Source organism: Strix uralensis, chromosome Z (genome assembly GCF_047716275.1).
Source record: "Strix uralensis isolate ZFMK-TIS-50842 chromosome Z, bStrUra1, whole genome shotgun sequence".
Lineage (NCBI taxonomy): Eukaryota > Metazoa > Chordata > Aves > Strigiformes > Strigidae > Strix > Strix uralensis.
In genome coordinates, this window is record NC_134012.1 from 97,369,205 (window position 1) to 97,395,697 (window position 26,493).

A 26,493-nucleotide genomic window follows, 5' to 3' on the forward strand; every position below is an offset into this window, starting at 1 on the left:
GGCACCATGACCCAGAGCCTGGGTCCAAGACCCATAGCCAGACTTTGGAGCAGAAACCTGGCTTTTTATTCACCCTCCATAAAACATTACCCAATGACTCCAGACCTGAAAGTCCCTTCCCAGCTCAGAGCCAAGAGTTTTATTTCAGCTCCCATTCAACGTAGGCTCCCAAGCGGGTTGGTTCATTACGCCTGTGGCTGTGGTCCCTTCCCTTGGTAGCTGTGGACTCATTCTGCTGCCCTGCCTGCTGAGCTAGATGCTGTCTGCCAGAAGTTTCCTCTTTTTTACCAGCATGAGAGAGGTTAACAGCCTGTGGGCGGAGGCCTGCACAGAGTGCCCATTGTACATGCGTGCATACCAGAGCAGTAACTCCCTGGAATGCTGCACCACCGAGCTTTTACCACCTTGTGTTTGTGTTGCAGCCCAGGATTGTGTGTACATTGCGTCCCTCTCCAAGGAGATTAACAATGTGAAATGGCAGATAAATAGGACAGCCTTTTTTTTTTTTTTTTTTTTTTAAATTCTTTTTGATTGGACCGGTTGGAAGAGGAAGGTAACCCTGACTCCCATCACCTCCATAGACACAAAGGAGAGGTGAGGTGCAAGGCTGGTCAATTAGGTGGAGCAGCTCCTTGCGACTGGGTGGCTTTAATGTACTAATTGCGTTAGTAATTAGTGAATACCACATGGTAAACACTTGGGTTCAAAACTATGTAAGGGCATTAACTAACCCACCCTACAATGGGTTTGAATGAGGTAAGCATAATCCTTGTTTCACAGGTGGTGAAATGGAGAGGCTTGCTGACCGCAGGGTGAGTCAAGGCAGGCGTGCAGGAGACCTTGGGTCTGTTAGTTCTTAAATGAGACCAGTGCCAGCAGATCTGGGAAATTAGTCTCCTTCCTATTGCCAGAAGATGTGCAACTTAAGCTTAAGTGTTTTTATGGTGCACTTTTACCTACTATGAGCTACAGAAACCACCTCTAAGGCCAGATGGCAGTTCAGGCTCCATGATTGTTCTTTTTTTTTTTTTTTTTTTCCTCCCCTGCTTGGGCTGTCAGCTTGTGCTATTTATGGGGACTTTATCTGAATTTGTGTTTGCTGGGACCTGGGTGGAGGTCACCCAATGATTTCATGGAGCTCTAGGATGCTCAGGACTTTCCATGAGTAGCCATATGTTCCAGGGTCAGACAGGTGACCCATGGCCATAGTCCAGTGGAAATGTGGATATATAAATAATAAAAAGTTCTTGTTATTACTTCTTTTTGAATTTTAAGTTTGTGCAAGGTATTTTTAAAAAGCAGAAAGAAGCCACTGGTACAAGGACATGTGATTTTTCTTGGTGAGCAGTGCTTTAAAGCAGTCTACACTGATAATGCTGTTACGATTTCGTGATAGGTAGCAAGATTATTTTTGTTTCTCCTTTATGGTTTGTTGCTGCTAAGAATGACCAGGGGAATCCCTGGCTGTGTTCAGATCTTGCTTGCAGTTTTTCGAGGGGTGGGGTTTGTCAGTGTAGCAGAGCTCATCTAGCAGGGAGCTAGTGCTGAAAGAGTAGGTCTGCATCCCCAGCACCTACTCTTGGCAGTGCCTTCTTGTTTCCTTCCCTGTATGCCAGAAGTGATACTCCTCTGACCCACCAGGGAGCTGTTTCTGCTAAAGTAGCAGAAAATACCTTTTATTTCTGTCTGACACATTTCTGCTAGTTTTGTAGCCTCAACTGGCTTGCCATGATGGACGGTGGGGAGTGGCTATATGGGGGATTTTAGGGAGAGTGTATGAAAGAACCTCAACACCTTTAAAAACACCCTACGTGTATTTTTTTTTTAATCAAATCTTTCGTATTTGGCTTAGCCTTTCTATGTCATTGGGTGATACATCTTTTGCCTCAGTTGAACATTCATAACTTCTTCCGTTAACTTTGGCTAAGACTTTGCAAGGTACTGAACACAAGTTCTTCCATCTCAAAGGGTTGAATCTGAGATGTTTTAAAGAAAGCCCATATTTGAAAGGATAAGAGTGCAGTCTTCACTTCAGTCAGCCCAAGCCTTTGCCTCAGAGCAGTGATACCCAAGGTCATGGGAACTCTGGAAAACATTGAGTTTAGATTTCTGCCATCCCCCTCAATACTCAGGTCCCTGATATGCCCTCCAAGAGACTCAGGTAGATCCTCCTGCACTTCCAGGATCCCAGGGAGCATGTTGGGCTGCAGACAGTGGGTGCCTGGCCCAGTGTGTAACAAATGATTCATCCAAAGCGGAGTCCCCTTCAGAATAGCTGGCAGCTGAGGGCATCTTTCTCTTGCCTGGCAAGTGGGAAAATAGGGAGTTTGAAACTCTTCTGCCTGATTCACAGGGCAACACCATGTTCTCTGTGCTCTGAGCACTGGATTATTGTTTAACCTGAGGCAAACATGTGTCTGCCTCCAGTTTTTTTCCTTCTAAAAAACCTTGTGACAGTGAGCATTATGAGGTAATGAGGAGGTTCATGGGTGTGGAGAACTGGTTGCCCCCTCATTTATTTCCCAAGTCTACAGTTGAAGGTGTTTGCATTTATACGTTTTTTTTATATATCCATTTTCATCAATTCAGCAATATACATGGCTATTGTTCCTTGCTTTATGATACCAGATCCAGCCCTCAGAAATGCTGACCAGCCTTGGTTCCCATTTTGCTTCAAGAAAGGCCCTTGAGATGCTGCAGGGGAAGCCCAAGCGTGCCCCATTTCAGTCATCTCCACACTCCTGTTCGATGCGTGCGTGCGTGCTAACTTCCTTTTTTTCTTCTCCTTTCTTTTGACAGTGGCAGATTTGGTCTCTTCTGAGCTCCTTGCCGCCTCTGGGCGATCAGGACTTTGAATTCGGCAGACAGTTACCATTCATTCACTGGGATCGTACCTGCCCTTGCTCTCCTCATCCCCTCCTGCGCTCCCCTTCTCTCCGATAAAACTCCAGGGCGTTGCGGTATTGCTATGGAGCCCAGGGAGACTTTGGGCAGCTCCCGGCAAAGGGGGGGCGAGGCAGACTTTCTGCCAGCCACTGTCACCTCCGCGAAGCCTCCGTCTGGCTCTGGCTGCGCGGGGGAGACAATGCTGCCTGCGGCGGGCTCGGGGAAAGGGATCCCGGTGAGCGGCGAGAGGCTGGAGCCTGAGGAAGAGGATGAGCTGGGTTCTGGGAGAGACGTGGATTCCACCTCCAATGCGGACAGTGAGAAATGGGTGGCGGGAGACGGCCTGGAGGAGCAGGAATTTTCCATCAAGGAGGCTAACTTCACGGAGGGGAGTTTAAAACTAAAGATCCAGACCACCAAGAGAGCTAAGAAGCCCCCAAAGAACTTGGAGAACTATATTTGCCCTCCCGAGATCAAAATCACCATCAAGCAGTCTGGGGAGCAGAAACTTTCCAGAGCTGGGAAAAATAGCAAAGCAACTAAAGAGGAGGACAGATCACACTCCAAAAAGAAGGTAAGTCCTATTCTTTCCCATATTCCCTCTTTCACCTGAAAGCAGAGGGAAAGGGTGGGATTAAACCTGCTCAGTTTGTGTCCGAGGCAGAACCTTTACAAGGTTTTCAAAGCCCTGCTTGGCTGTGAAGGAGGTAATACAGAGCAGGTATCATCCTGCACTGCCACATACACTGTGGGGATGATCTTGAACTATCCTTCAAACGAACCAATTTGGAAGGTATCAAAAGTTCAGCCGGGCCCCTTCTATTTTTGTGCGTAATTGAGATTTAAGATTAATCATTATATGAGTGATAAATGAAGGAGCCCACTTCTAAACTGCTTTGTGTCTGAGCGCTAATGCTTGAGCCTTTCAGCAGTTAAAGCTTTTGACTACACTTTTAAAATACAGGTATGTGCACGGCGAACAATTGAATCCATTCCTGTACACCGGGCGAAGGGCTCCATTATTCTTGATTACAGCATTGTGCTAGCAACACTATAGTTACGCTTCAGAAAATACTTCCATTATAAGTCTCATTTTCTTCCAGATGCATATCATTTTCTTGAAATATCCTTCTGGAGAGAAATTTTTGGTACTTTAAGTTTGGGTAAAAATTGATCTTCATTCAGTCAAGGAGAGAAAGAGGGAGGGGAAAAGAAAGAAAATCCTTTCTTTGTATGAGCTGTTTTCAGGAGCACCCTTTTGTTTTGCTGTTGTCTTGATTTTTCAGTAATGTCCCCTACACTTAGTATTTAAAATAAATTTAATTCAAGTGTTTTAAGTGGTACTGGTGGGGGGAGGGACACCTGGTGATTACTCATGTTATTGTGTGTGTAGTGGTGTTTTCTGTCCTAGGTGTTAGACAAAGGAGCTTTGGTTGGGGTGAGGTGTTACCACAGTGCAAATACCTTACCTCTGCCTACTTAGTAACACATGGGCATCATGATGAATTCAGATCGGAATCTGGATTTGATGAAAGGCTCAGGACTATCTCCAAAACCTGGACAAATTCATCAGGGATGTAGGCATCCACTGGTCAGAGCTCAGGGCATGACTTGGCTTTTCTGCTCATGCGGCTTGGATCCCTCACTATGCAGAAGGTCATCACTTCTCCCATACCTTATACACTTGATGGATGCTCAAAGGGCTTCTTGAAGCATTGGAGAGACTAATTGCCAATGGCTCTCCCTGGAGAGAGTCTCCTTGGCAGACTGACTTAGACCAAAATTCTGATGACTTTAAATCACTTTTTGAAGCACCAACATTTCCCATTGACTCAAGGCAGAGCCCAGGGACATTAACATTGCTCAGCCTGAAAGTGCTTCTATTAGAAGCTGAATTTGAAAAAAAAAAAAAAAAAAAAAAAAATCAGGGGGATTTTTTTCTTAGAATCTTGCTATATGGCATACTCCATGTGCTTGAAAAAAATAGCTCTTTTTAACACAGCAGAGGTTTGGCCCTATAACGCACTGAGAATAGATTTTCCCACCTATTGAGAAGGATGGGCTGTCTTCTTAGCACGAAACAATGTCTTATTTCCACTTCCCTTTCCTCCCTGAATACTTGCAGAGGCCTCGGGGGAACTAGTGGTTGTGTGAGACCATGCTCGGTTACAGCAAAGGTGTCACAAGCAATCCCTCCATGGCCATACAGGAAAAAAAAAAAAAACCAAACCAACTTGCAAACCACTGCCTACTGTGCTTGGACCGTGGAGAATATGGCTGCTTAGAAACTGGTGCTTTCATTTCTATTTATCACCCAGTCACGTTCCTTCATGTGGCCATACAAAAATGTCAAAAAAATAAAGCTAACTGTAAGGAAACTATGTGCAAAAAACCCAACCCCAACAAGAACCAAAAAAGCACCTTGTAGTGTGGTTACATTCAGGGTGAGACTTTAATTGCAGAAAGATAAGGAGTTTGAAAGAAGCAGATCATGGCCCAAACGTGGCTGCAACCAGCTTGCACTTGTGCTGTGAGGTCCGAGCTGGCGGGTGCTGTGTTCACACCCTCTTCACAGGCTGGAAGCGCTTTGGGACAGCACTGGGCTAATCTGGCCATTAAAACAAAACAACAAAAAAAACCCCAAAAACCAAAAAAAACCCAACCCAGCAGGTGGATGCTCTGAGCAGATGGGGAGAGGGCTGCCGCAGTGGCGCATCCATTAGCATAACACCCAACGGCTGCTGTGCAGCAGCTGCTGAGCCAGGGCCAGGGCAGAGAAGTCCCCAGCAGGGATCTGGAAGACCCCAGTGCTGTGATCCCAAGGGGTCTGATGCTTGGAGACCCACAGCCTGCATCACCAGGGTGGTAAATAACCTGCATCCCTGCAGCCGAAAGGATTTCGCACACAGCTGCCTCTTAGCTCAGGAGTTGCAGGATCAGGCCTTGGCTGTGAACGTCTCCTATCAAAGGGTGATGAAAGGAGAGAGAGGTTGGAAATCGGTGGGAGAAGGGTTCCAGTGCTGGCAGCGTGGTTGCTTTCATGACCGATGCGTGTGTCTCATGGCAGTGACAGAGATTTTTTGAGGAAGATAGGAAACAGCAAGTTGAAACTCAAACGGAGCTGAAGCTGTCTGGCCTACCTGTGGGCTTCCCTGGGAGAGAGGAGCATGCAGGTACCTTCTTCATGTATTTGCATAACCATCGAGAGCTGCAGTAGTGGTTAAAAAAAAAAAAAAAAACAACTGATTGTCACATTTAAATGATTCTGGTGGTTCTGACAGGCTCTTTGATTGCCCGTTGCTTTAATCAGCACAAACTCCAGAAAAGCAGCTACCAGCAGCAGCAGCAGGGAACAACACATTTAAACCAGTGGGGCAGATTTTCAGCTGGCATCACTCCACTGTCCTTTGTGGATTTTTGCCAGGAGTTTGGCCCAATTTATACATTTTCCCTTGCGCGTGGGAGCAGCATCATTATTTGAGTTTACCACCTTGCTTATGGATATATATGCTGGCCCCTCAGACCTGTATGTAAGGTTGGAGACCTGGGCATAACCTGAGCTGCTTGTGTCTTGTGTCTCTGGCGGGTGGGAGCATTTGTCCTGCACCTCATGAAGTAGAACCTGAATTTATCTTTCCCCCTGAGGACGACCAAACTCTATCAGGACTTGAAAAATCACTTAAGTTTGTTGCATAATAATTTCAGCCACATCTCCAGTAGTCCCCAGTGCTTTGAAATACCACTTCAGCATTCTTGCAGGAGTTTCAATACACATAGCACAGAGGGCAAGTAATGAAAACATGGAAGCAATTTAAGTAACAGCATGTGGGTACACAAAGGACTGGTAGCGCCAGCAATGTAAGAAAGGGCTGTGAACTGGGGATATAGCATTTATTCAGTGGCCACTTAGGGAGGAAGAAGATATGCCTGTTCCTAAGCTTTCCACTGCTCTGCTAATTAGGCAACAGGGGCTAGTGCCTGATTTCTAAAGCTGTGGTCCAGGGAGTGGGGGTGATTAGTAGGGGGCTCTGTGGAGAGCCACGCTGCTCATATGCCGAGGCCTGGGTTTTTTGCCTTTGATTCCAGCTGCTACAGTATATTAAAAGATGTAAACATACATTAAATACTTTCCTCATGTTGCTTTTCCGTGTGAGCAATTGCCCCGGGGATGTTATGCGATCATGAATGGGAGGGGAGGGAAGCTAGGAGAGGATCTTGCTGGGTGCGGTTGCTGATGCCCCGGAGCAGGGAGGGAGGCAGGGGGTGAGAGAGCATCAGCGTTGGGAACCTCTGCTCTGCCGGCTTGAATGCTTGGCTGCAACCCAGCAACTTTTGGGGTTTCTTTTAAGTCATGACCATGCCAAGTTTCACATCAGCTTCCCCTTCTTGAAAATAAGAGTGAAGGTAGTTTCCTAACCCCTTTCCCAGGGCTGCTCGGAAGGTGAATCGTAGCTTGGGCTGTCCGTGTGGCCACTGTGCGGCAGTTGGAAAGTGCACAAATGTTCTGTAAGCGTCTGCTCTTATTTCAACCCTTCGGCGCCTGGGGATGGAGTGGGCTGAATCCTTGCCACTTCTAAACCCGCAAATGGCTCCATTTCATTTAGTCTGATTGGAGAGGGAGGGAAGAAAAAAACCAGGAGCCCAAAGGATGTCCTGCTGGCACGCTGGCAAGCCCTGCAGCCGCTGCTCCCCCATCTGCAGCAGGGCTGCTTGAGTCCAGCATCCTCAGCGTCACTAAAGGTGTCTTTTCCTTCAGATAAGGAAACATGCTGTCAGTCTGGAAGGGCACTGAAAGTGTGGCACCAAATGCAACAAAGCAATCCATCAGCATTCCCTGCCTGTCATGTAACATTTAACAAGCCCCAGATGAGCAGTATTTCCCTGGTTTTGTTTTATTTCCTTATTTTTTTCTTTTTTTTTTTTTTTTTTTGTTTCCCTCCCTGCATTTGCTGCTCTGTCTGTTTTCTTGTGTCTGCAAACACTTCATTTTCCACCCCCTTCTTTCTTTAAGCATAGCCTGACAAAGTTTCTTTGGAGCTTCCATCATATGCATAATGTCCTGCTTCGGGGGATGTAAACTCATTTTTGTTTTGTAATTATTATTGCACTGGGGTTTTTTGAGAGCTTGGGATGGGTGAATGAATTTTATTGCTGAGAGATAAGAGGCAGCAAGTCAATTGGAAGTAAAGCTTCCACATGTGCAGTCAGAGGAAACTCTATCCTTGGATTTTCTTGCAACATCTTTTTTTCCTTGAGTTCCTGTAGGTATTTGCTGTTTCTCTGCAGGAAGCAGTTCTAGCACTTTTTCCCTTGAAATTCAATTAATCGTCTTCCTTCCTCTGCCCCACACATGCAGCTTTCTCCTGTGGTTCGCCTTTCCTTGAGGACTCTCCTTCACGTGCTTTCCCCTTTGCACCCCTCCTTCTTCCAGAAGATCATGAACGCTCCCCCCCCCCTCCCTCCCCCTTCTTTGCATTGCTGACTGCACATTGCACTTTCCCTCCAGGTTCTCATGTGCATCTGCAGCTCTTGTCAGATTACTCCTGTGCCGGACTCCTCTCCCCGGTGATTTGTGTGCATGATCATCCAATTGCTCATAGTGCATGCTTATTCCTCTTCACTAAGGGCATCCCCGTGTGAGATGTCCCCTGAGTCAGCTCTTCATGTTGCGATCCCAAACGTGGCTCGGGGAGTTGATGTAAATGCTTGCTCCCTGTGCTGCTTGTAGCTTAGCAAGGAGGAGAAGGCACTTGCACATTTGTGGTGGTACCTGCTTGAAGTGGCAGGCTTTGATTTACACCTTCTTTTTCTTTTTTTTTCCAAAGGAAGGAGCCTCCATAGCTACTTCAGCCTGGACCTGTTTCTGTGCTGGTTTGGTCCCCACTCTTGCTTAGCAAAGCCTTGAAGTTGCTCTAAATGATGCTGGTGGCAGGTACCTGAAGCTCATGCCAGCAGTTTAGACCTCAGCCTCTGCCCAGGTTATGGTAAAGTGGTAGAGCCCCAGAAGTGCCAGCACAGTGGGGAAGTCTCCTTCTAGTTGCGTTTTAGGTGAAACTGGCTTTTGAGCAGCTGAGAGACCAGTTCAGAGCTGCTCTAACAGGCACGAGGCTCCTGGCATTTTTACAGTCTTTCTACACAAACGTATGGCTGCAAAGCTACACAAACTCAACACTTTGATATTCATCCCAGGTTTCTTTTTGGCCAGCTTTTCTTTCTACCACATTGTTGAAGGCACAAGTGAAACAGATGGAGTTTGTTGCCCTCCCACCACAACTACCTTGGGCTCCCCGCAAAAGGAGAGCAGGAATGAATTTCTTTGTAGAAACTTCAGAGTTTAAGAAACCAGTTTTGTTATGTGCTGAGAACCACTCAGGCCTAGGTTAATCTTGGTCCTTGAAGGCACCTGAGGTGCCCAGACTGGGAGCTGAGTCCTCTTGGGCCCCCTAGTCACCTAGAGGAGGTTGGTCCCTACAGAAGTGGTTCAGTCCTCTCTGTAAAGAGCAGGAAGGGCTGGATCCCATCTCTTACCCTTCCTTCTCCAAAGCCTACTGGAGCAGTGTCCACCTTACATAGTGTCATGGATATTTTGTGACAGGAATAAGGCAGAATTTCTTTTCCAGCTTGGTGCTCTGTCTGAGCCAGCTGATTGCCCATCCCTCACTGTCTGTCTGCTCCCAAAGAATTGGGACTGGTTTTTTTTAATGTAGTCAAGTATTTCTTAAAGAAACAAATGTCTGGCAGTGAAGGGATGGGCTAGGGAAATCTAAGCAGGCTTTTACTGCTTAACATGGAGTGCCAAATGAGGAAAATTTGCTGTATTTGACTAGCTGCCATATGACCAGGGCTTGTGGAGGCTGTCCGTGTTGAGGACAGGTTTTGTTTTGCAGCAGTCACTCCCACAGCTGAGTTTCGATGGCCCTCTGTGACATTTCCTTGTTTGCCTATGTTGTGCCTCTGTTTTCAAACCATGACAAAATGCCCCCAGTGTTGGTTTCGGGGTTGAGAAGATGCTTCAGGGAAGTAACTGGGACCAGTGCAGGGAAGCTAGGGGTCCAGCTAGAGGTCCCGTGGTCCCCACCACCAAATCACAGGAGGGGACAGGTGCTGCTCCTGACAGCCTCATAAAGGCTTGTCCAAGGGAGAGTGCACACTGCTCATGTTTCAAAAGCACAGTGGCCTCCAGGCTAGCAGAGGTGTGCTGGAGACATGACGTGCTGACATGTGCACCCAGAGCTGCAAACCTCTGTACTGGTTGTGTCTTCATTTGCAGAGGTTTTGGGATGCACAGGAATGTCAGTCCTACATGCACAGTCTCACGTTCCTCTAGCATCAACTTTTGCATGCAGTGCTCCCTCTCCTCTCCTTCCAGGCATGCCTGACCACAGCTACCTTCTGATTTATGTCCAGCTTTTTCATCTTCAATCCCTTTTTCACACACATGCACAGCCAGCTAGCCCCCTCAGGTCAGGTCTAATTCTTCATGTGTTTCATTCCCAGACTTCTTGCTGCCCACATTTCCCTGCATAGTCAGTGGGACTGACTCATCTTGAGTTCATTCGAATGGAAAGAGGGGCTTCACCTGGTGGCCTCAGCTTGTCTTTTTTTTCTTTTCCTAAGAGCACTGAAACTGTGAAAGTTGGTTTCTGACCACTTTCCTCTTATGTGGCTTCTTGGTGGCTAATGAGGAGTGAACTTGCTGACCAAACCCTCTTTGAAGCCCCTCAGGGGTCCCTTTCTTCTGGCCAGCAAACAATTTGAACAAAGCTTTTTTGAATATCGTATCTCAAAGATTTCTATTCTTACATCAAATCTGATCAAAATTGGTCAAAATATTCCGAAAACATTAAGGAGGGGATCATGCAGGCAGACAAGGAGTTGTGTGCATTCACATGCACACAAACACAGTGTGATCATGTTAGCCCTGTTTCCTTAGGAAAGCAGTCTAAAAATATCCAGAGTAAACATGCATTGGCTTTTCTTTAACGCTGAGACTTTTCCAACTCTTGAACCTTAAAATGATTCCATTTGATATGTGACCCTCGAGGACAAGTCCAGTTAGCTGTGTTTTCGTAAGAGCGTTATTTTCCATTTCTTGCCATGACCTCTAACGTGAATTAGACCAGTGGTTATTGGCTCTTTCATTTCAGGACATGAAGTGCTGTTTCTACATCATGATTATATTTGGACTCCAAGCTGCAGGCGGTTGCTATCAGGAGAGGGATTCTCAAGCCATAGTGCATGTACCAGTAGCAGGACACAGCTTCCAAGTAGCATGGTCAGCCTGGAAAAAACTCTACTTCTCCACAGTGGTATCGAGCAAAACACCTTGTTATTATCTTTTTTTTTTTTCTTTTTTTTTTTTTTTTCTGGAGCTGTGAGCTAGCAGTGAAAGGGACAGCGGAAGGGCTAAGGTACAGAAGTGAGATTGCGTATTTGAGATGTGGCTTGGACTGTGGCCACTGTGGAAGACAGCATTGCTGAAGATGAGGACACGGTCATTCAGGATGGACAGTCAACTGCAGCTGTGTTTGCAGAAATAAGTGTGTCTCTACCAGGCTCGTTTTAAGATGATGCCTCATGTTACCATTGTATAGCAATATCTACTGTTGGCAGGTCCTGTATGAAGGCATCAGGAGAGTCTGTCCTCCTGCAAGAAGTTCTCAAGCGCTGTAGAAATAAAAGGAGGAGAAATGAAACCCTCTTGTCTCTTACTACAGTATGTGAAATAGAATAACGAGATTAAGTGACTCACTCAAGGAACCTGCTGCAGACCAAGGTAACACTTAGGCCTTTTTCACTGAGTTGTGGTTGCTTAACCATGACACAACTGAGTCTCTCAGGTGGTAGCCTGATCTTCAAGTGCTGGGTGCACAGCCCTTCTGGAAGCCAGTTCTCTTGTCACTGAAATGGGTTTATTCATTTCAAAATTACTCACTCTCTGCATCTTCACCACTAGTATAAAAATAAAATTTATCTAAAAGAAGAATTAGGGCTTGATGCAGAAATGAGAGAGATGAAGTTTTGTGGCCAGCATGCAATCAGTCAATCTAGATGCCCTTAGTAGCCCCTTCTGGTCTGTAAACCCTAAGATGTGGTAAGAGTCAAATGTGGAGTATTTACTGTAGGACTCATTATCTTCTCATCAGTTTCTCATGGCTCTCTGTCTCACCTGGGTGGCAAGGTTTGTAGAGAGAGATGGTATCTTTTATTGACATCAGTGTTACAACAACTCTACCACTATAAACCTGGGTGGTTCATTGAGGAATTTCAGCACTTCGAAGCGTTGTAGCTTCATGTGAGCCTCTCTCCATCCGCACGGCTGAAAGATGAGAATCAGCCCTGAGGGGATTTGTGGGTAATTTTGCCTTGCCCAATGCTCTTGGGAGGAATGCGGTGACACAAGCAAATGAGCCAGAGGCCACGGCCCCACTCTCCTTGCTGATGGCTCTGTCTGACGAGGAGAGGGTTGAGCACTGGACGCTCAGATGTGTCACCACGAATCACGCCCTTGCTTCACCATGGGGCAATGTCGCTGGTTCCCCACCAGTGCTTCTGTGAAAGTGCACTTCTGTAACATGCTTGGCAAGCATTTCCTCCTGGGAAATAGTTTCCTCATACCCTCGAGGTAGAGCCTACCCTGTAATTTCTAAATGGTCTCTTTTTTTCAGTAGTATCCCCTGCACCCGGTATGTTCTAAAATATTGTGCTAGCCTGGGTAGCTTCACCTAAATTCTACCTGTTGTATTCCCACATGGGTAATTTGATGAAAGCTCACCCTTAAGACTAAGAAAAGTAGAGCTGAAGCAGATATTTTTCCGCTGGGGAGCAGCAGTGGAAACTAACAGGGACTTGATCAACCCTCATTTCCACCCCCCACCAAACTTTTTTCAGCTGCAGGGACAGTCCCTACATGAGTATCCTGCCTAATATGTATTAGCGGGGACCTTGAGGGCACTTGTTTTGTGCATCTTACACTGGGAATGGATGCTACTGGATTGGTGATGCGTTTTACTTCTTATATCCCATGTATGTGCGGGTTAGATGGGCATAATGAATTTGTCTTGCCTGTTTTCTGACTTTGCATTCACCAGCGCTCAGCTGAGTACTCTTCCCAAAGACAGCCCTTCCTTTCCACGGGATACTTTTCTTCAATAATTTATGTAATCATTAGGACAAATTCCCTCCAGCCTTTTCTCTCTTTTTATCTTAATTCTGTTGCATTACTTGTAATTATATTCCTGATCTGAAGGAGAGGTGGGGGGGAAAGCCTGTTTCCTTCTGTGGCTACAGCACAGTGGTCGCAAGAGGAACTGGGAAGAGCATGATGGGGAGGGATCAATCTGTCCTTAGGTCACTGACTCTGGGCGTGGGCAGGAGCTGCTATTACTCATTCGGGGACAGCAACTGCCAACATGCTTCATGGGAATTTGTGAAGCACGGGGCAGCTCTGCAGGAGGGCAGCACATCCTTCGCTGCTCCCTGTGCTTTGGTTGGCAGACATGGCGTTTAACTAAGTCAAGCAGCTTGGGTCCTTGACATGTGGAGCCCTTGGGTCTGCTTGGGGCACCCTTGAAAAGAGTGGGAATTTGGCTGATGATGTCATCTAGAGGGAAGAGGAAGTTTTAAAGAAAAAGGAGAGCAGCTTGTGATGGACAGCCAGATCCTTAACCTGAAGCATTTGAGTATGATAGGACTGACAGTGACTTACTCTTGGCTTTCTGCATCTGTAGGAGTTGATATTACTGATATGTACGTAAGATGTTGGCAAAGTAAGACAGTTGCTAATTACTGTCTAAATAAGCCTTTTACTCTAACGTTGCGAATTTGTCCACTGAACTTCACTTCCACCTGTGAAGATGTTGGCACGGGATTGTCCTAAGGCGCTGAAAAGGTGGGATGGAAATGTAAAGAAACCCTGTCTTTTTCCCATTTATCTGGCCTCACTTAATAAAATTAGCATGGGCCTGTGGGGTACAGCAGCTGCATGCTGGAGATATAAGGCGACTCAGTCCATCTTGGCCACATGGTTTAATAGGCCTATGTAAAATCCCTGGGTCAGAGGGCAGCCACCATGCCCATCTTTGTCACATCTCGGTGATGTGTATCCTGGCAGGTTTTTCTTTTTGTTCCCTCCCCGGCATGGAAGGAACCATCTGCCGGGTTGGCTTTCAGAAGAATTTCGAAAAATACCAATTTCCCTTTGTTGCAAGAGGAGGGGGGGGGGGGGGGAACATAGGACAGAAGGGGGAAGGAGAGCCTGACCTAAAACCAAGCCAGTATTTGCAGGGCTTTTAGAATAGCTCGTATTGTGTTTCCTACTCCCCAAGGAAGGGTTGTCCTCTTTCTTCTTTTCTCTTTGATTCGATTCCCTGCCACTCTGAGAGCAAGTCAGAAGCTGCAGCTGCTGCTGTCAGCTGGGAAGGGAGTCCCCTTGTTTAAAACCCATGTGTTAATCCCTGGTTAGAAAAAGTCAAAATGCTTTATGCTCTCCTTACAGTCCCCATTGCTTGCCTGCATCTTCACAGCCTACCCGCAGTCTTACCACTTGAAAACACAGATAGACATTGACCCTAAACAGCCTCAACAAGGAGCACAGGTAGGGTAAAGATCCATAAATAAATAAACACAACCAAGGACTGGACAAAGTGACCCAATCTAGTTTTTGAAAGTGGGGAAGGAGTCGTAAAGGATGTCAAGTGTGTTGTGAGGTCTTGGGAGAAATTATGGGGGGCTTTGGGAGTATGGGAAACCGTTTTTGTCGTGGCTGCTGGACACAGATGGGTAGAAGTGTTTGCTCACAGGGGCTGTGCTTTGTTCCCGAGGAAAAACCAGCAGCCCAGTGGGAGAGGAATTTAAACAGTGAGGTAAAGAGAAAGGAGGATTTGGGCTCTGCCAAATGGAGATGGCCACGCAAGCAGCATCGGAGAGGGTCTGATGCATAAATCAGACACCTGAGAGACTCAGGAAGTTTATCATCAGGTGTGATGCCATGACGTTGAAGACCCTTGCAAAGGGTGGCCTTGAGGTTGAAAGAGGAGAGAAGGAAAGAGTTTTGATTTTGACCATGACTTTTTCCTCAAAAAAATACCCTCCTATCTTTTCTAGTGGAACAAGAAAATGAATCACCACAGAGATAGGGAGAAAGGAGTTAGATGATGGATGGTACAGAGAGAAAATTGAAAGCAGTACCCTGTAACTATCACGTCTGAATGCTACCAAAGAGTGTAGGTTTTCAGCACTTTCCTAAGGCCCTCCCCAGTTTGCAAGCAGAAAATTGAGGCAGACAGAGGTGTCTCACCCAGGGCCACTGGAGAACACATCCCACCTTCTGCTGCTGCAGCTGCACCAAGGATCCCTGTGCCCACCCCCATGCCTTGGTGCATCCATCAGGCTTCCACCACCACCCAGCTCTCCCCATCCACAAGCTGCAAGAAACAGCTGGAGTCCCTGTGGGTCTTCCCTGCCACCCTTTTCCCACATGTGAGAGTGGGGTCAGACCAGCAATGCCCACCCACCATGGTATCCCATGACACGGGGTGGGCTAGCAGGTGACCCAAAGCTCTCTTGCACGGGCTCCTTCCCAGCAGATTACCCACTAACTCTGCTCCCCATTTTGGGTGGCAGGAAGGAGCCGGCAGCCGCTGTCTGTCCCCCACCCTGCCCCAGCCCCTTCCCCGCAGTGGCCCCTCGTTAATAAAGAGGCGTAATTGGGAGCCCTCCCTCCATCCTGTCTGGTGTGAGGCCATTTGTGTGTCGGAGGAGGAGGGGCAGACCCAGCACTGGGGGGGTTGGCAGCGGGAGAGAGAGGGAGGGAAAACTCTTTTGTTTGTTCAAGTAATTTAGGCCTCAGATGTTTTTTAAAAAAAAAAAAAGAAAAAAAAAAAGAAAAGGCTTGATCAGCTCTGGTAAAGGTGTGCTCCTGGCACATAAAAATATCTCAATAGCAGAGGGAACAAAGCGCAACAAAGTGTGGATTTAAGCATTTCAGTTTTGTTTCTTAGGTTTGTCAGGAGAGATGTGAATCAATAAAAAAACCCAACCAAATAAACAACCCCCAAAAAACCAAAGCAAAATCCATTTCTGCCCTTCACTGAGATCTCTGCATCCCGGTGCTGTATTTAGTTGTGAAAGACTAAAAGCAGAGCACGGGCTGAGGGCTGTGTCAATTCCTGGGTGTTGCTGCTGGGTGTTTGCTTTGTGTTTGCTCCGCTTAGCCGGGCTGAAATGAAGCATAGGAGAGTTACTGTTTTTTGCACCTAATGAATTTCTCTTCTGCTTTATATGTGCTAGCACATTGCCTTTGGAGTTGAGACTTTCTACTTTACGTGCACTAACACACTGCCTTTGGTGTCAAGATCGGAGCTCTCTTATGCATCCCTGTTCCCCACCATTCCCTTTAGACATATTTTTTAAAATTACAATGGAGAATCAAAGAAAAAAAGTGACAAACTTTCTCCTTTTCAAGTTCAGTAAAACTCACCTTTAAACCATGTTAAGGGGCCTAAACTAAGTTGAAAGAGTCTGCTCTGCGATGGGTGGGCTTTGCTGTTGAAATCCTTGTGTTTCAACTGTGTGAAAGTTGTGGAAAAATGCATGTGAGATAGGCAGAATTATTTTTTTTTTTTTTTTAAAGGTAGAGAATAGGGTAAGGGTGTGAAAGAGTAAATTAGTTATGGCAAATCTTATTAGTGTCCATTGTAAGCGGAGAAGCAGAGACATATGGGAGCACTTGCAAAATTATTCCTTGTTTATTCAGCTTCGTAACCGAAGCAAATTTTTCTGCATAGTGTCATTTATTTGGCAACTGGAGGGGTGTGGAAGGTGTGTGTATATGTAGCAAAAAGGGGGGAAGGGGGAACGTAGTATTGGTATTCCATTAAAACTGATGCTCAGTGCTTTGTTTGTCAGGTTTTGGCAAGGCTTTTTGCTTTGAAAGCCATTCAGAGAGGATCGGAGCAGATGGCAGGGAGATCCTGTTTGTGTTATTTTTGGACATTCCCATTGAAAGTCTCAGATTGTTGTCCTTTTTACCCCCTTCCCCCAGTCATGTATGTTTTTCTTTCTTCCTTCCTTTCCCCTTTCCTTCTTGAGAACTTTTATTTTTTTTAAAGCATGTATTATTAATAATACATCACCCCCCCAAAAAAGTTTCTCATGAACCAAGATGTGGATATTTTATTTCTGTTTGCCTAGATTTGGAAAAAGTTGCAGGGGAGACCTCCTGAAGTGGTACAAGCAGTGTTAGGAGGGCAAGTAGGGTAGGGATAGGAAGCCAGACTGCCATTTTGGTGGGTTCAGCTCAATAGCAGCACATTTCCCTGGCAGATCAGCAGCTGTATTAAACCCAGGCAGCAAGTTTAGATTGAAGGTCTCTGATAAAACAACTTTAGTGACTTGCATGACACATGTTCGTGACCTCCATCCTTTTTAAGCCCTTGTGGTGGAGAGGGACAGCTGTAGATAGACTGGAAAACTGAACTATGCCCTGGCTCTTCATGGTGGTCTTCCCATGTCACTGGTGAGATTCATTGGTCTTAGGCGTCCTGGAAGGCTTTTGTTCTGCCATCATCTGTGCCCAGATTATGCTGGGAAGAGAGAACTTCATTGCCTTGCATTCCTGGTATAAGCAGTTTTCCCAAGCAGTAATTTAGCTTTGTATAACACCGCTGGAAATGCGTGCAGTGCTTTTCATGTGGAAGTCTTCACTGAAGCTCTTTACAACCTTTGTGCAGGCAATCCAGCAAAGGTGAGCCCGGTCCAATCAGTTAAAGTACTTGGCTAGCCCAGGTCTGTCAGCGAGGATGTGCACATGCAAAGAAGAGGGGAGGTCTTGGCTGCAGTTGGCATCCAAAAGTTCAGGTGATTCACCCGAAGCTCATCCAGATGATTAAAGCTCTTAAGCTAAGCTGGAAATCTCTAGGAAACAAGCTTTCCCATGCTCATTCTGTCAGTGCTTATTCCCAGCTAGAAACAGATACTTAAATCCTCAAATCTTTGCATCAGCTGATGTTAAAGATGCTTTTACACAAGAAAATGGTCTACAAAGATGTTAAGCTTTGGCCCAGAAAAGTGAGCAAATGGACTTCACAGGCTTTAGTTTCACTACTCTGACCCTTTAAGACAGTTTGGTGAAGGTTTTGTTTGAGTTCGAGGTGATGATTCATGTTGGTTTTTAGATTGCTTGAACCTGTATACCCACATCCTCAATTATTTTTTTTAACCAGTGCACTGAGGGAACCCACTTCAGAAACTATCATTCCGTTCTTAATTGAGTGAAAGTTCACAAGTCTTTCACTTGCATTGTAGCATCTGAGTTTCAGTGCTGTAGCTACAAGAGAGGTCTGCTGGGATGGTAGCGGGTGACCTGGGATGTGTGAAGTGATGTCACTTGAAGTGTGTTTCGCTGTCTAGAATAAGCTACGGAGGGGAAAAAAAAATCCAAACCTCACCATCCTCTTTGCTGTTACCTCTTGCTAGATGATGAACTTCCTTTTGGCAGGATTTTTGCTCTGCAAGCGCTGACTTTTACACCTGCCTTATTAAAGTTTGGCAGCTTTTTCTTGTTACCTACTGGACAAGCCTTCTGCTCAGAGGACCTTCCCCTGCTCCTGGGGCAGCACGGCTGCTCTGCCCAGTGAGGGTTTCCCTTCAAGAGCTTCCAGCGATAAGGGCTTTCCTGGTCTGACACATTGAGAAAGGAGCCAAGCAACAGTCTCAGCCTAGACAAAAGGCAAACTCGATCTACTATTTATGTAGTTACTTAAACATGATTTAACCTAAATAATGCACACTGTGACTTGGCCAGGGGAGAGGGGGGAAGGGGAGGAGAGGGGCTCGTTTCTAATGAGCCAGGAGACAGAGCAATTAATTACATATGAAGGACAGATAACAGACAGCAAACTGTCTACAGTACAGAGAAACAAAATACCGATGTGAACAATTAAAGCATCCATGTGACGGAAGGGTCAGCGATTTCTCATACAGCGGGCGGCTGGGCACAGCCCCAGGAGAGCCGCGATGGATGCTCGGCTGAGCGGCCGGCTGGGGGGGAGGCCAGGCGGGCACGGGCTTTCATGATCCTCTGCCATCAAAGTCGAGCAAGCGCTTCTGAGGCTGACAGGCTGCACTCTGGGCATTATTTTCATCACATGTGCTTTTGACAGCAGAACCGTTAGCTACTAATCTCAGCGACAAGTGAGATGGGGAGGAGAGCGACTGAGATGGGGGACGAAGAGCAAAGGGTCCGTGAGCAATTAGGTACCTGCCTCAGGATGCTGCCGGCCACATGGAGGAGAGCTGAGATGATGGAGGCCTTCCTTCCCTCTTTTTTTTTAAAAAAAGTGGTTTTTTTCCTCATTGTCTTCCAGATGTTGAAGCGCAAATCCCAGCTGCTGGTATATCGAATTCTTCGAAGAGCATGGTTAGAGATTTGTACCTTCTCTGCTCCTCCCCCAAAATTGCAATATTGGAGTCTGGCATAAGTTATTCCCCCCCACCCCCTTCATCCTCCCTGCCAGCCCAGCCCTCAGTCAGCCCTTGGCTGTAAAGATTTGAAGGTAAAGGCCGATGGATTAGCCTAGGGAAGGGCCAAAGGTTAAATGAGCGGGGCTAGCAGCATGCAAAGGGCTACGATTGAAATATTTGCTGAATGCTGACAGGCAGCAGAATAGAGGCAGACAAGTGGCAAATTCCTGTTTTCTCCTCTAATTGAGAAAATATTTTGAGTGGTATTCAGGCAGGCTGCAAATCGAGACTCTGGGAAAGTCAGCCAGCTGGGGAGGGGAAGGAGGGTAGGACTTTGGTGGAAACAGCATTCCCACTAAACCTGTTTCCAAAAACTTTGAGCTCACACTTGTGGAAATCCCTGGAGCCTAGTGCTTACGTTTTGCTCTGTCATTTTTCCCATGCAACTATGACGTCAAAACACTCCCCCTCAGAACTCAAAATGTCTCCCAAGAAGAATTTGATTGTTTCCTGATGTTTTTGTAGACACAAAAGTCTTGCTTTGCAAGTCTAGCATCTTACATGGAGGTACTATCACAAAAAATCTGGGTGTTGTGAGGATCCAGCTATCATCTGCTGGTCAGGAGGTGAATGAGCTGTTTCAGTGCACGATGCAGATGAGACCTGATGGTGTGTCGATAAAATATGACAACTACTCAGCCCTCGAGTATATCCACTTGTAGCATGGATAATACTCAGCTTCATTTCAAGCCCAACTGATGCATGATCCCCGCGTGCCTGGGCAGGGCTGTTACTGGTATTGTGAAAGTGAAGGGAGAGAAATTGTGTTTGTCTGGTGCATCACAGGTCCACTGCACCGGGTCCTGACTTGACCTGGTCCTCCAGCATCCCTGGCTTTCTCTTGGACATGAGTGGGAGGCTCCAGTGACACTTGGTAGCAAGAGATTCCAGCCTGATGTGACCAAAAGCAGTTCACTGACCTTTCACAGCCTGACATCTTCCTCCAAGGAGTGTTTTAATCCTACAGATCCCCTCTGCCCTAAGCTTTCTGCCTTCCCCTTCCCCAAATGCTCCCACTAAATCTGATAATGTACTGAGAAGGTTTCAATTAATGTAATTTCCTTCTTACTTAGAAATCTGTGGTTAGTTAAGGAGCTGGGGGGAAGGGGAAGAAAGATGTAAAAAGAAACAGTTCCTTGAGCCAAAAAGCAGTGCAAGGGTCAGCGGAGTTTACATTCACTTCTATACGCTCATGTCATAAAACTTGGAGACCAGCTTATAAAATGTTTTTTGGAGAATGCCATAGCTGCAGTGGAGGAAGGTTTTGGCAGGGGTATATCCTATTCATGGCCAGCAAGTTGTGTTGCATTTGGGCCCTCGAAGTCTTATGGGCTCCTTAAAGACACCCAAGAGGCAGTCGGGAGCTTTTTATATAGTCAATATGGGCTTGGTTAAAGCTTCAGCATTCATCTGCAGGTCTATAACTTTGTTGTTAAGCAAAAGGAAAGAGAGCTTGCCCTGCTTTGTGGATCATCTTCGAGAGAGGCATGCTGAGGTCTGCCAGGGTTCCATTCTGCTGGCCTAGCTTTACAGCTAGTCCTGGAAAGCGGGTGACAGGGTTGGGGCAATACCCCTGCTCCTGGAGCAAGGGAAGGGACAGCTTTTTTCTGGCTGCACAGCCATGGAGTCACTGATGTGTTGGTTGCTGGGCTCTGCAGATATGTGCCTTGATTCAGGAGTGCTTTATTAAGACCCCTGTGATGGGAGCAGACAGCAGTCACCACCTTACTGTGGGGAAACTGAGGCACTAACATAATGCGCTGTATCAGCATGAGCTGAAAGTGAAACCCCCGGCTTATTCAGTCACCGAACCATCCTCCCGCCTTTAAATCACGGGTCTGTCTTGACCTTCCCGTACCCCCCTCAGTCTCTGCCTGGGTTGCACAAGTGGGAACAAAGTGGCACTTGTTTGCCTCATCCAAAGAGCTCACTCAAGCAGGTGATTGTCTTGCCTCCTTTTTCAGTCCCAAAACAAAGTGTTGAAAGTGTTGTTCTGGGATGTAAAACATCCCATATATTCCCCTGGGACTGGATTTTTGCTTTCTGAGTGCAAGTGGCACTGAAAGGAAAAGAGGTCAAAATCGCAGAATACAGGGAATAATTCCCAGGTGCTGAAATTAGGAGAAAGATGTGAGCTCTCATTCTCTGCACTCCTCACAGGGCAGGGAGCAGGGGAGCTTTAACAGCTCTAGCTGCAGTCGCTAAAGAGCTGATCCTTCATTTGCAACCCTGCCAGAAAAAACTGAGCAAGAGGATGAGAAGTCAATCAGAATCAGTTAAAAACTCCTCATTGTTTATTTGGGTTGGGGATGTTGAGAGTCTGGTGGATCTGAGACCAACTGAAACTGTGTCTTGCAGCAAAGATCATGGTTCTCAGCCATGAACCCCTGTTCACCTCCAAAAGAGAAGTTTCTCCCTTCTGTGTTCAGCAAGGGAGGTTTGGTTTTATTTGATGATGAATATTTTCAGCACATGTGCTGCATCACATTTGCATGAAGGTTTGGGGCTTAAACTCCAAAGAGGTTTGGACCTCAAAACCCGGGGGCATCCGGTATGCAAGCCAAGGAATTGGAAACACGGATTTTGTGCTTAAAGTGAAAATATCAAGCCATTAAACTTCCTCTGTTTTGATCTCCCTCTCTGCAAATAAAGGATATGACAGCACACACCAACCTCTGTGATAAAGGAGGTAGTTCCTAAGGTCTGCAAAGCATTTTGAACGCCAAAGTGATATCTAAGCGTCATTTCATTTTATTTGGCCTGCTGTGGTTTCTAGTCAGAACGAGAGAAATACAAAAAGATCTTGAGTCAGCGATGCTTTTGGGTTTTATTTGAATTTGAAGCCCCAAAAATGAAAGGGGGGGGAAGTGAGACAGGAAATATAAACTGAAACTAAAAAGGAGACTTTAAGAAGCCGAAGAGAAGTGGAAACTCTGAGCTTTGCCAGGTTGTCTTCAGATGTAACGATCTGAAGGTTGAGCTCATCCTGGAGTGGGAAATTGTACTTTTTCACGTAACTAAAAGAGAAGAGCTTCCCTCAGGGGACTGATGAATCTGGTCACCTCAAAAGTTTTAGTTTCTAAAATAATACCCATAATATCGACCTCTTTTAGTAGAGCTTTTTTTGTGGGGAGAGCCAGACCGCTTTAGATATCAGTTTTCAGGAGAAGCTGAGTCTCACCTGAGTTACCACAATTTATTCATGCATGACATTGCTCAAAAGAAGCCTAAATTTCACAATTTCCAGGCTAGTGCTTTATCCTCCAGGCCATAATGTTTCTTTAGGGTTGTCTACTCAGTTGCTCAGGATTTTATGTTGAGAAGAACCAGCTTCTGACCAGTAGTTTAGAAATTTGCCCCTTTCACAAAGCAAATTTATTTATTTTCTTTTCCTCCCACATGTGTTTTCTGGTTCTCAGTGGCTCATTTCTCCGAAAGAATTTAAAAGAGCCTCCTGCCAGCCCCATGACACAGAGTTTCAGTGAAGAAGTGGCCGAAAACAAGTCTGGGTAAATGTCTTGTTTGGGTGTTTGTAATATGACTGAGCAGCCCAGACCTTGAATTTATCTTCTCAGATGAATGGGTGGGATGGATGGGGTGATAACAGTTCAAAGCAACACAGTTCCTAGCATCTGGTGCTGAAAGGAGAGATGGTATTTTACAGTAAAGACTATCAGTATTGTGATATTATTAATTCAATTGCTTGCCCCATTGCTGTAGCATTTTGTGACTGGGATAGCAGCTCAGTTTATTCTACTTTCCTACAGGACACTTCACTTGTTTGGAATATTTTAGGAATTATGGATATACTTCATCTTTCCCTCATTGACTCTACTTGTTACACCTCAGGCAAATATGATGCTCAAGCTTAGGTCAAAGTGAACATCAAATGTTAAAAAGGTGGTGAAGTAACATGGGTGGAAGTTGAAGAAAAGGAAAAGTTTGGTAAATTTTTGTACATTTGGTTGGAAAGATTACCCTCAGACTTTGAACAAAAATGAAGTTGTCCTTGCCTGCCCCCAAAATGTAATTTTTTGTCAAAGAATGAAAATGTGCAGAAATTCGAGTGTTTTTTAGGCTTCAGACATCCACAGAAAGATCTACATTGCCTTCGGGGAATTGAAATGAAAATAAATATGGGGGTTTTTGGCCACTTTTGACTAGAGAGGAGAGATCATTGGGCTTTTTTTTTTTTTTGTTTTTTAAACTGACACCATTATTAAACTGAGTCCAAATTAAAGTTTTATAAATGTTTAGGTTCCTCCCACTGGTTTGATTTAGGCCTTTGAAACTCCAAGCAGGCCAGGGAGGAGGCTGGCTCCAGTGGGCAGGAGCTGCGGCTGGCACCACGCTATCCTGGCCCTGCTTCTCTGCCTGGGCTGCCCCCCACCTCTGCTGGGAATTAAGGGACTTTCGGTCATGTTTTATCTCCTTTGACGCAAATTAGGCTGCCTGGCCAGCTGCTGGCTATCTCCTCACGCACACCACTGACTTGCCTATTACCACTCTGATTCCTGTAATTTTAGGTCCAGCTCTTGCAGCAGCATGAAGGTGTAGGCTTAGGTCTAGTCTTAAATAGTGGACTTTCAGCCCACTGTGACTCAAGGTCTTGGGGTTTTTTTTGAATTTCCAACCCAGGTGCTGAGACAGCTGGAATGGGGAGTTGAGGAAGGCAAATGGCCTTGAAGCACCTCGAAGGGTGCGAACCTAATGAGAACAACCAGCTAAGACAAGCATTGCAACCTTGAACAAATATCCATCCACTTCATGGCTAGGAGATGTGGGACTCTCAGGATGGAGGAGCTCAGGTCTTCGGGATGCTCTCATATCTTTGACTCTTCATACTAGTGATGTGGTTGGGCTTCCTTGGCCAACAAGTGGCAGCATGCCACAGCAATAGTCCCTGAGTGTGTTCCCCCTCTTGCTGACATGCTTAGGCATGATATGGCACTAAGCAAGCTCCTCTTTCAGGGTAACAAAAGTCCTTTGGCCTTTCTGAGGCCAAGATGGGCAAACAAAATCCCTTGAGTTTCACTACTAGTGGTCTTGTACCTGCTAGAGATTGAATTATCCAGATCTTGATGGATCCAGTATGCCTGGATTAGTCCGATATTTGGATGGGAGAGTTTTTGAAGGCTTTTGGTTCTGTTGGCATAAAATCAAGGAGTCACAGTTGAACACCTCAGGTATGCTAGATTAGAGATGATCCTAATATTGGTTTGAAAAGCTACTCTCAGGCTCATTAGATAAGTCCTATAGTGAAAAGTTTTCTTACCCTTAAACATGGGAGCTGGGAAAGAATCACAGAGAGGGACCTTCCAAACACAAAAATCTTGCAGAGGGAAAGCAAATCAAGGACCCCAAAATTTCTCAGCATCCATCAATGCTGTAGTTATAAGGGGACGGCACTTTCCCTTAGACAAACATGCAGATGCAAAGTATTTTGGAACCTCACTACAGAGAGTGGAAATGTGAAATGATGTTTCTGGAGTGGCTTAGTGCTCAAAACTTCAGGCCAAGATGTGAAAGATGGTACCTGCTGCACCTTGACCTGCTGCAGATGCCATCCTGAGCATGGGCATGTCATGGGATCTCCTGGGACTTTCACTGTGAGTTACAAAATGTGGAGCATCCTCATTCTCTTCACAGGATGAATTGGTTGATTTTGTGAGAAGCTGAGGCCCCAGAGGGTGCGCAGTGTTCAGGAGTCAGCTTGGATGCCACTAGCTCAGCACTGGTCTCTCCCAGCTCCCCCATCTGAAAGCCACAAAAAATACCCAACACCCCCCCACACCTCTTCCCAGTTTTTCATAGTGCACCCCCTTCCCATTGACTTTATTGCAGTTCATTGTTAGCCCTAACTGGGGAATTCTGATTTAATGGTGTATTTGACAGATTGCACTTGACACCATTCCCCTTTCCTTCCGTCCTATTTCCGTAGAATGATGTAAGATGATCTTTAGCAAGTCCCCTTTTGTTTAAAAGAAAATCCAAATGGAGGAATCGGATTCATTGCTGGCTCCCTGTGCTTTTCTGTTCACTGGAACTTCTTCCCATTGTAGTAACATCAAATGTAAAGACTGAGGAACTTGACCTGGCAGGTGCCAACTCTTGGGAATACAAATATTCAGCTGTAGGAAATATCTCTGTTGCAGTGGCACTGTCGAAGCAATTAGGTAGAGGATAATGGATGGGCTGCAGTAAGATAGGAGGGAATGACTCCACGGAGGTGCTTGGTGGTAAGATCATAAACCACAAGGGCGGAACGTCGGCGGGCTGGTGATGTCAGCTGAAACCTGTGGTGGAATTCATCTCCTCGTAGAGGACTTCCCTCTGGGTGTTGTTGCTGCTTTTAATGGTTCCCAAAGTTAGAGGCCCCACCGTGGAGTGACTGCAGCAGCGTTAAAGTCGGAAATGCTGCTGTGTTTTGGTTTTAGGCGAACTTCTGGTTTCTGTTTTCACTGTCACAAAGTTATTTTGCATTCACAAAGCATTTCTTCCTTTCTGAAGGCTGCAAGTGGGCTGCTTGGATGGGGAAAGAGTCCTTCTCTATTACTAGGGACCACAAGCCCAACTGCTGGATAAATCAACACAGCCTTTGCTTCGAGGCATCTGTTACCATGATCTGCATGTTACCTACCTACGTGTACAGATGCAGTTGTAGAAAAATAGGAAGCCTAAGACAGGCAACACTGATTTTGCTCAGTGGTTACAAGCAGAGGAATGGTCACGTGTGAATATATTCAACCTGCTCGGTTTTGCTTTGTTGCAGTCAGGCTGCAATGGGAAAACATAAGTGTGAATCAGAAGGTACTGTCCTCAGGCAGGATCATCTCTCCTTCTCTGTGTTCGTGAAGGACTCAGGTGTAGGCACACGGCTAATGGAAGGGCTCTTCCCCCAGTGGTCTCTGCAGCAACACCTTTCCTTCTGGGAAGCATCTGGAGTTTCTCTGTGCCCGCACACAACCCCTGCTGCCTCGAAAAGAGGAGGTGTGCTCTTCCTCCCCTGCCTTCTCTCCCTGCAGGGGCTTCCCCACCATGATCTCACGGAGCTGTAATGGTAATTATCGTCGTCTCATGGCT

The 26,493-nt window shown here is 46.1% G+C and overlaps 1 protein-coding gene across 2 annotated transcripts in view; it reads left to right on the plus strand.

Moving 5' to 3' along the window:
- Nucleotides 1-26,493, plus strand: part of SETBP1 (SET binding protein 1) — a 262,052-nt gene that overhangs the window by 13,892 nt on the left and 221,667 nt on the right. For both annotated transcript variants that reach the window (XM_074855566.1, XM_074855567.1), the window contains exon 2: nucleotides 2,800-3,460. In XM_074855566.1, the coding sequence (XP_074711667.1) occupies nucleotides 2,969-3,460 (492 nt within the window). In that variant the 5' untranslated portion in view covers nucleotides 2,800-2,968. The remainder of the gene's footprint in view (nucleotides 1-2,799; nucleotides 3,461-26,493) is intronic.